At 37.1% G+C, this 10,309-nt stretch overlaps 1 protein-coding gene across 2 annotated transcripts in view; it reads right to left on the bottom strand.

Moving 5' to 3' along the window:
- The window catches only part of LOC146478036 (G1/S-specific cyclin-E1-like), a 14,567-nt gene extending 5,769 nt beyond the window's left edge, over nucleotides 1–8,798 (bottom strand). For both annotated transcript variants that reach the window (XR_014865218.1, XM_085112735.1), the window contains exons 1-9: nucleotides 8,643–8,798; nucleotides 8,327–8,399; nucleotides 8,191–8,250; nucleotides 3,445–3,795; nucleotides 2,225–2,371; nucleotides 1,900–1,995; nucleotides 1,656–1,802; nucleotides 873–981; nucleotides 295–452 (exon numbers count right to left, since the gene is read on the bottom strand). Coding sequence is in view for 1 of the 2 variants with exons in the window: in XM_085112735.1 (XP_084968861.1) it covers nucleotides 295–452; nucleotides 873–981; nucleotides 1,656–1,802; nucleotides 1,900–1,995; nucleotides 2,225–2,371; nucleotides 3,445–3,795; nucleotides 8,191–8,250; nucleotides 8,327–8,399; nucleotides 8,643–8,656 (1,155 nt within the window). In the remaining variant the exon portion in view is untranslated. The remainder of the gene's footprint in view (nucleotides 1–294; nucleotides 453–872; nucleotides 982–1,655; nucleotides 1,803–1,899; nucleotides 1,996–2,224; nucleotides 2,372–3,444; nucleotides 3,796–8,190; nucleotides 8,251–8,326; nucleotides 8,400–8,642) is intronic.
- Nucleotides 8,799–10,309: the final 1,511 nt, after the last annotated feature.

Raw genomic sequence — 10,309 nt, 5'->3', positions numbered from 1 at the left:
GTTCGCTTATTGTCCTCGAAGAACATGAAAATAAAGCGAACAATAGCCTATTAAAACCCAACCGCCTCCTGCCTGTTACCGCGGCTTAAGTCAACCAAAAAAAACCTAGGTGGAACCGAGGTTTTTGTTGCGGTTAGACGAGGTTTTGCCTAGGTGAAACTGCAGATCAAAACCGCGAATCGACCGAGGCAAATTCGCGGCAAATGGTCCCATAGTTTCGAGCGGTACTGTAGCTGTTTGTCACTACTGGGGCTTAAAGGCTTCAGCTCCAATAAAGGGGAAGGCATCACTTACTAATGACGCTAATTCAACTGCATGTGTTTGGATGTTGTGAGAATCCTCTCGTGGGACATGTTCAAAGCTCCTAAGAGTGATGACACCCTTTTCCAATGTAATGTCTGCAAAGCATTTCATCCATTGGATACAGGGAAAGAGCTCCTCCCAGGCATGACCTGCAACAAATTGGAAACAAAAAACAGATCATAAGTGTCATTTTAGGATGGAGCACGAGTTATCAAAAATGTTTTGTAGTTAATATTGGAAACGTAAGAGGACGAGAAGACATGAAGGACTCCAGGCTTTATTTTATTAATTGCAATTAATGAAACAAAGGTGGAGCTTGGTTTAGGAAAGTGATTTGTTATCCACTGTTCAGGGCAAAGCCATAATATTTGATGAGATGTTTTGGCATTACCTTTGCCTCTGTTCATCCTAAAACCTTTGTTTTTCTTAAGTTTTTTCCCCTAGAATACAGAATGCTCTATCACAAAGTGGTATTAAGTAATGCTATAGATGGAACATTTTTCTATAATTTGTACACTGTAGAAGCCTTTTTTCTCTATCCATTACTAACATACTAGAGTTTTTCTCACCTGTGACTTGTTCAATGTCAACAGGAAGCATGTGATACAGAGCTGATGCCGCTAGAATACTGTAAGAGAACTGCAGAGAACCCGTGTCCAGTACACACAGGTCTAAGAGCTGAAGAAAAGGAAACCGTACACATTGTCAATATTCCTTCGATAATGATAAGTTTTAATCCGGGAGGCTCGGGCAGATGGTACATTGAGTCAACTTGTACTAACAGTGTTACAGCTGTGACCTTCCAAACACAAGTTTTGGCAAAACAGCGTATAAAGGCGCATATTTCATCAGCCATCCCCTGGACTGGACTGGACCACAGGCAACGGAAGGGGCTTTATAAAATTGCATGTATGTGGGGACAACTAAAATATTAATTACACATTAAGGTATTACCCATTCACTATAAAAACAGGTTTTAGACTACAGAAAAGCGAAAGGTACGTGTACATGTATAGACTGGAGTAGCATTTTTACAGTGGACTGCAAAAAAAAAAAGAGAAAGAAAGAAAAAAAGGTCTACACCGGGTAGTCCAAACCCACGGGTTTTTTTGGAGGGAGGGGTAGGGTGGGGGGGGGGGGGGGGGGTTGACAGGTTCCACAGAACTTGACCCTTCACAAAAGAACAGCCTAGATCCAATTTTTCTGTGGTGTAAATGTATCTGTAGAGTTTGTGTACTGCATTGTACACTGATTAAATGAAATTACCAGCCCTGAAAGTTTTTGCATACAAAAATAATAGCAGTGAAATGTTCAGTTGTGATACACGTATTTGTAAAATTAAGTGTACCCACCTCTGTAACTTGAACAAACTGTTGCTGTGGGTAGAACGGTAGGTGAAAGTTTGGTGTCTTGCCATTTTTACTTGCTAAACAAGACAACTGTAAATAAATATTTAACCACGAGTTGATTGTGATAGGTGTTAAATTCCAATTTAAAGCCTGCAAAAAGAAGTTAAAAAGAATGTCAGTTGGCAGTGTAAAATTACCACAAGAATCTTAACTGATTTGGCAATGCAACACTGTTTGCCAACCTGACCTTTAACATGAGAAGTTCCTCATCTAAGATTTCATTCTCCGTACAGGCTCCATCTGTGACATAGGCAAACTCACTAAGTTTGGGAGGGTAAATTTCCTGAAATTAAAAGGAAGAAAGATTTAAAAAAACATCATGCAAAACCTAGTAGAAGAAAGGTATACAGCAAACAATTAAAAAAGTGGTTAAAGGAATCAGTGTGTCTGCATGGCTTAAACATTTGATTGATCACACTTAATGATCATTTTTTTTTATTTAAACAGAATGATAATACTCTACTATGGCAGAATGATAAATTATTATCATGGTTTCCAGGTTCATTTCTCACCTCAATTTTAGCCGCAATGAACAATGCCGTTGTTCCGACCAGTTGCAATCTTTGCTTGGCGATATCATGTTTAATTGACAGATATCTATCAACAAAGTCCAATGCTAAATAATATGTTTCCCTATGTAATTTGTAAACTTCACACACCTATGAAAGAACAGGACATTGTTAGTTGCAATGAAGGGGACTGCTCCTTCTAAAATTAATTTGGTTAAAATTCCCTGTATCTGTGTTATGAATTCAAACCTGTTAACCCCGGTTCTGCACCATTGTAAAACAAAATTAATACTGTTATAAGCGACACTGCCATACAACACAGATTCAAGCGTACAGAAAACCATCCACGCATGCACATTTAAAGTGGTCGAACAAGATGGAGAAGATGTTGATTTGTCCAATAAGGAACAATAAAGTGTAAACAAAAGCCGTCCAAGCGATATAGCGCGTCCAGTTTAACTCTAGATACCTGAACCCTTCTATCAAATTAAAGCTTATAGAGCTGACTATCAAATGTACCAAGAATTTTGAAATAAAATGAATTGCTGACTTTTTATGGATGTTTTCTCGAATCAATTTTTTCACTTGGAGGAGACTCTTTAAAGAGCTTAATCTCAAAAGGAATTTGTTCGTTTGCCTTCAAATTTAGACAGTAGCTAGTTTAACATATAAACAACAAAACCCTGTTTGCAAATTTTTTGTTCGAAATATTTTTTCTCCAAGAGCGATTTTTGTATGATCACTCCACATTTTGTTGATCCTATTTCGAAAAATTTTCTGTAACTTTTCACTGCCATTGAATATGGTAAAACGCAGACACGTTTTTTTTAGCGCTTTGGGTCCGGGAACTGAGGGGCAAATTCAATTAGCGAAAACAAAATTCGCTCCGACTTGTAGCTTTCAAAAGGTGATTCGGACCCTCGCATTTAAAGGTCATGAAAAATTTTAACAATTCATTTTATTTCAAACTTCTTGGTATAGTTTGATAGCAAGCTCTATAAGCTTTTATTTGATATGGGGATTTAGGTATCTGCAGTTTAAACTGGACGCGCTATATCGCTTGGATCCGAGACACCTCTGAAGGTATACGGTAACCTTAAGTGCCAGCAGCTGACTCAAAAACTGGATATTGCTGTCCTCATTCAAGCCTCTGAGTTTAAAGACTTGAACCAATTCATGAGATGAGGCCACCAATTAACATCTGACCGGTAAAATGTCCTCACCTCAGTCAGCCAGTCTAGTAGAATTGCCCGCATTCTTGGCTGCAGAAATGAATGCCTTCTAAAATACAGTGGATCACGGTAATATTTTCGATCTTTCTGTAGCATAATGGACCACACCTCCTTAGGATCGGCCCAATCAAGTTCAGGAAGAGGCATAACACTTTTAACAACAGGAACAAAGAAATTGGTGAAAGTAAAAGTAGCAGATTTTGATCTCTCTGAGGCAACATTGCTTGCTGTGTGTTCCTTTAATGCCTTTAATTGTCGTTGACTCCTTGTTTCTATTCTTGAAAATCCACTGATGCTTCCCTCAGTACTGCAGAGCGTCTGCTGCACAGACATCTGGGTTTTCTGTTCAAATAAGAATAATAATTTAAAGGCCGGAAACAAATTTTAAGTCCAGCTTTCAATAATATTCATGCAAAACATTGCCAATAATATTTTCCCATTTCAAAGCAAAAAAGAGAAAATAATTTCCATGGATACAAGTAAGGGTTTTTTTCAGTCTCAAATGCCACACTTGAATCTGCAGAAAGAGAGATCAAGAGGGCTGGCTATGCAGACTCCATAATGTGGAACACAAAACTGAGTAGGATGGGAAACAATTGTCTGGAGCCTATGCACCAAGAACAATAAAAGGCTTACACTTCAGCATTTCGTGCTAGTACAAAATCTTTGGTAAAACCTTTCAAAAATGGACCATTAATCTTCCATGTAAATGAAAACAGGTTTGTGAAGCAGCAGGCACCGTCAGGTTGAAATGTTTGCTCAATCAATGGAATTCTCCTTATGACTTTATTGGTTTGCCTTTCAAGTGATCTCTCAAAGAACCAGCAGTCAGTTATTAAGGCTGGCAGCTACAGTGAAGATAGTCAACTACTCACAGTTCAAAAATGACTGATTATAAAGACACCAAGAGTAGGAGACTTTATTGTGTTCAAGACTAACTACTTTTCAATAACAAAAACAACTTTATTCTTTTATTTGTACATTGATACACTGGACTGGCCCGCAAAATGGTGCGAAAAAATTCCTACACGTAGACGACACCTTAACTGATGTGCTTGAGGCTAAAAGCGGTAGCGCTCTACATCTAAATCACATAAAAATCCAGGATTTATTTTGTGATTCAACTAAATCTCTTAAAGCTACTCAAACCAATGAATGGTTATGAATTTCTAGACTAGAACGGCTGTCACATCATTAAGGAGAACAATAGAAGGCAAGTTTTCATAGTACGGGATTAAATTGCTTCCACCCACCACTTTCATAATCCCTATAAACATTTGACAAAAAATGCATCTAATTCCTCAAAAGTCAACTTAGGGTGCGTTTCATTGACCCTATTCCGGAATAGGAATACATACGGTGACGTCAAAACATCCCTCATAAGAGGTTTTTGGAATTGAGTCAGCCAAAGTTTGCAGAAATGTCTTCCTATATTTACTTAAAGGGGAAGTATCACGCAAATTTGCTGTCATTTCAAAACCCCAAAAATGTTTGTCTGCCAGTAGAAACAACGAAATAATAATTGCAAAGTTTGTTAAAAATTATCACCCCAGTGCAATAAAACTGTTGATTAGTAACTCTAGCCAGAAACAGAGTAGGCTGGTATGGATTGAAACTTGAAAAATATTAGGCTAATGTTTTTCAAGTTCTCGCATTTTTGTTTCCAAAATGCGCTAGAACAGGTCATTAGTTGTTCCTTTCAAGAATTGAGTTGATTTCTTCCCTCTCATCATTGTGGAATTACTTGGCAGCTGATTGAAGGTCTTATTTCATCATTTTTAACAAAAGATATCAAAAACCCCATGATACTTCCCTTTTAAAAAGAGAACCCTAACAGCTATTCTGCTTATTCTAATTTATTCCAGAATACGGCCAATGAAACACAACCTAAGTCTGTTAAAACTTTGCTGTGCTACTCGCATTTCAGGAACTATTTGAACTAGTTGTTTGTTACTTCAGTGGTGATAATGCGCTGCGCCCACCACTGTGAAAAAGGAAAGTTATCCTTTAGCAAATCCAAGAACTGATGGAGACAAGCAAGTACTCCATCACTTCTGCAATACTCTTAGAAAGCAAGACATTTTACAATGTAGAGCTGCTCAACTGCAATACTTACATTGTAAACCAACAAACTGAGTGAAAAACAATACCTTTTGAATGACTCATATTTATGTGACTGTTATGGAGTAATATTTCAATTAATATTAAACGTTTGCATCCATTCAAACGCACTTAGCACTGGCCTGTGGCCAACATTCATTGTGTATTTTACATTGTCTTGAAGAATTAGTGTTCCACAGATGTGCAAATATCACATACAAGCACGCCAATACGAGCATTTAACAACTAACGTATGTAGAGGCACTGTGAGACCAACATCATCAGTAGCATAAAATTTCAATGTCATATGTTTATTCACTCCAACAGCACATCTAAAATGTTTTAGACTAAGAAAGCTTACCAAAATTAAAGTATACTAATCTATCCATTCTTCCCACCCCTTCCCTGAAACAAAATGTTTTTTAGTGGAACAAGTTTGATATTTTCATTAGAAATTCTCTGGAAATTGATTGCTTTCCCACTTCTCTTTAGGGCACACTGATTTTTACAGCGACAAGACAAATCAGTTTCAAGACTGTTTACTTAACTTATTGATAATCACAAGACATATGACACAATAAAACAATAAAGAGTGAATTAGGAATTTCAACAACGTTATTATTAAATCACTTTATATCCAAGAATATGGAATGTGCAGAGATATCACAACCAGACTCCACAAAAACTGACATCAGAATGCATGTAAAACATGGTCATCAAGAGTTCAAGATTCTGAAACTTTCTAAGAGGGATGACTGGTGAAATGAAATACACTCGTGATACACCAATAATGATTACAAAGAATCACACACTAATTGGCAAACACACAAAGAATATCAAAACTGGGTTACACATCAGGAAGGTAAAAATATAAATAATTTTCAAATGAGGATCAAACTATTTCATGAAGTTTTGCTTTTGTTTGTTTTTTTTTACACGATGGACCAAACAAAGACTTTTCCTACCATTCAAAAAATCACAGCAGTTTCTTAATTTGGTGCTGTTTTATTTTGTCGTATATAAAATTTAATTATATTGATCAAAGAAGAATAGACGTTTCCTGATTTCAACATTTCATAACTTCAAACAGCAGATTCTTGGCATTGCATCGTTGCCAAAATGGAAATTTTTCTTTAAAACTCGAAGTTCTGTTGGTTTCCCCAATAGTTTAATGTTTTTAAAGTCAAAGGTTTATACGATGTACAGAGAAAACAATACTGATTTTCCCAACCTGTTTTCTTTGGTTATTTTCTTTACAAAAACACCAATGTTTATTGACTTAAGATTCCCATGTATTTTTGCAATAATTAAACAGCAACTAATAAAAAAAAAACCACCCAGGTTTTTGCTAATGAAAATTTTGTGATTTAGTCTTATTTAACTCTGAATTTACATAGTCATGATACCCGTTCACCATCAAATGTATATATTGATAACAAAAGGACAAATTATGGGAAATTTTCATCAAAATATAGGGGGGCGCATATTTGGAATAATTTACCAAATGAATTGAAATCATTACAAGGTTATAATTCTTTTAAGAGAAGCGTAAAGGCTTATGTGCAAAATCAAAGTATCTTAGGTTATTAGGTTTTTAGTTTTGTTTTAGGACAAAGCAAGTATTAGAAGAAATATATCTAGAATTATAATAAATCACCATCTCCCCTTGAATAAGGAGATCTTCATATAACAGCTCATTGAGCTTGCTAAGATCTCCTGCCATTATATCTAAGTTAGCAGTCATAAGATTCTATTTGATTGTATTTATAATGTAATGGACAAATAAAAAAAATAAAAAAAAAAAGAATTATAAGTAACATAACTTTAGATTGAATTCCTTTTAAATTACCCTACATGGAAAAATATTTAAATTTTAAAAATGACATATATTTCTATATAAACCTTCATTCAAAGGTTTCATAACAAAGCTGCCTTCAACTGACAGTCAAGCTAAGCAGTTTAGTTTTCCCTGTTTGATAAAGTAATGCGTAAAAAATCCCAGACGTAATAAGAAACTAAGCTTGCATAATATTGTTAATTTTTTTTAACTAATTAATTTACTACATGCAAGCCAACAGTTTAACAATAAGAAGCCGCTTTACTCAAGGTCACCGGTTTGAGAAACAAATCTCATTGTGCTGGCCAAATTACCAATATTAATTATTGCAGCTTTACCAATAAAACCACCAGTTCGCGATCGAGGGCTACCCATGCCAGCCCCGCCAGGGTTTAAGTAATCAGAGAATAGGGAATCTAAATCTCTCTCGCCATTAAATATATGAACATTCTTTAACGCCATGCCTATGATACTATGATGCTAGTTCTCTAATGCAATCCTCCAAAGCCTAAAAGGGAATCTTTGCCCAGCCTTGGTACCTCATCGAGCTTTTCCAATTGCTTGGGTGTTCATAACAATCGAGAAAACATGTACGTCAAGAAACCTCGTCAAATCTCCAAACTTTTGTATAATAGTTGTATATGGAGACGAATGGGGTTTTTTTTATCTCGGAGACAACGTGCTGAACGCTCGAGAAACCTCGAGTTTAAAGCGAATCGAGCGATCATGCCGAACAATGAGGCCTCTCCAAAATGGCGGGAGAGAAGCAGGCATGGCGGGAAAGCAAAGGATTGGTTTACCTTTTCTTGTAGTCCCACTCTGGTTCGCTTGTTTATCGCTCCTCTTGAACAAGAATCTTTCTGCAAATAGACAATTATTAAGTCAGATCTTTGCAGACCTAGAAAACTGATAAATTTCAAGAGTATTTTGGCTTGCCTTCCTCTTTCTTGTAGTCGCTTCGTCGACGGCTTCCAAGCTCAAATACCGAAGGTCTTTCGTTGCACTGTCACTGCAAATAAAACAACGAGTAATGTAAAATTCACAACAAAATATTCATGTTAGAAATGCAGATTTCTAGATTGGTTTCGTCCATGCGGTAAACAGAACGACCGGCCAAGGGCAAAGAGAAGCATCTCGACGATAATCGATCCATATCGATTGCCAAAGAAGAAAGTTTACAGATCATGACAGATCGTTTGCATCGAGCTCGTACTCGCAAAATAAACAGCCGTTGAAGTTTTACAGCCCTCACCTTCCAGCTTCCATTTGCTAACTCAATTAAAAACTGGACTGATAGCACACAGAGAGATAATTATCCTTCTTTCCGCGTTCAGTAAACGAATCCTCTTCACCGAGACCCTAGCTGGACCCCGGTCTCCAAGCGAAATGAATGAATAGAATTTTGCGCGAATATTTTGTGTATTTTCCACGTGCCGAATTTGAACATATTACCCGCCAGAAATTCGACCAATCAACAATCGCGAAAGCGACTCCCGGGAATCGCCGAGGTCGTGTGACACATTCGGAGGACGTGATTTGGCCTTGATTTAAAACTAAAAGAAAATGAAAGCTAAACTATAACAGGTAAAGGTTTGTAGGGATTTGGAAGTCAAAGATCTAAAAGGTATTCGACCAAGAATAAAAACAAAAACAAAAATTTGCCCAACTTTCACTTGATTTGAAGCACTTGATTTGATTCAGCGAGCGAATAGACGATTAGTTACCGAAGCGTTGTGTTCCCAACTTTCCTTGTTTTTCTTTTATTAAAGCCAAGCTAAATGCATCGAAAACCTGCCTTAAAATTTGGATGATGAAATTGCTGTTAAAATATTCAAAATTTTTCTTACGTCCCCCGCTTGTGAATGCAAATTACAGTTACGCGAAAAGTAAACAAAAGATGTGGGAATAGAATACATGCCATCTAGTTAACATCTCACGCTTGACAGAGTCTTTGTGAGCCTCGTGTTTCACTAAACCGCACACAGATTGGTAAGATTCATATCAGCGAAGAAAAGTGACCTTTTATTTGCACAACGCAGGAATCTGTGCTATCAAACTCAAAAAATTAATAAATTGCATGCTATGATTCTAGTGCATTCGTCCGAGCTTTTTAACAATCGGATTAGTTTTTATTCATGCTTAAATGGTCTTTTAAGATATTTTTGTTCTTAGTTTGAATAATATTGCATTGCTATGTCATCATTGATCATGATGTGGCTTGCTTTTTGCAATTGCTATTGTTCTTGTGATTGTTCCATTCTTGTCGCGAACGGAGGAGTTGAGTTGGGGAGTCGTGGAGGGGTTGCGGCCTTGTTGCTACTTATTGAAGTTTTCATTTTGTTTTCGGATTTGCAACAGCGTTTCTCAAATATGACTAGTTTAACTTTTTAATGTTGACTTCAGAACGGTTCCCGTTTTTACAACGCGAGGCCCATAACAGCGGAGAAATGAGGGGCGGCTGTATTCGAAGGCTAGACTGTACACTTTTTACAATAATGCCAGAGCTGAAAGATACCGTCTGACTTTAATGACATGGAGATTAAAGTAGAACGTTGAAGCCGTTGGGAAGAATAATTAGTCCATTGGCTGTATGCTCTTTCAGGTGTTGTGGGATTTTATTCGGTACAAGTTGAATAAGAGGGGGAATGTACCCATTCCTGTCAGTACACCCCACGGTCAGTGGCGGTACTCAAAATAACCCATTCTTTTGTCACCAACCTTTTTTTAATCAGTTCTGAATCAAGTAAGGTCCTTCGCTCGCACCCTAAGCTTCCCTCTTTGAAAGAAGCACACAGGACCTTAACCCCTCCGCTTCCCTGCCTAAAGCCACTCCTAGTCCAAAATCCCGTCTCGAGTGCCTCTGGAGTTCAGTGAAGTAATTGGAGGATGGTTAATTACTTTGGAAATGGACGTGATGAC

The sequence above is a fragment of the Pavona decussata genome, unplaced genomic scaffold (genome assembly GCF_977016875.1).
Source record: "Pavona decussata unplaced genomic scaffold, jaPavDecu1.1 SCAFFOLD_67, whole genome shotgun sequence".
In the NCBI taxonomy this organism is placed as follows: Eukaryota; Metazoa; Cnidaria; class Anthozoa; order Scleractinia; family Agariciidae; genus Pavona; species Pavona decussata.
Note: the sequence above shows the minus strand (reverse complement) of the source record. Positions and strands in the feature narration are given on the sequence as shown.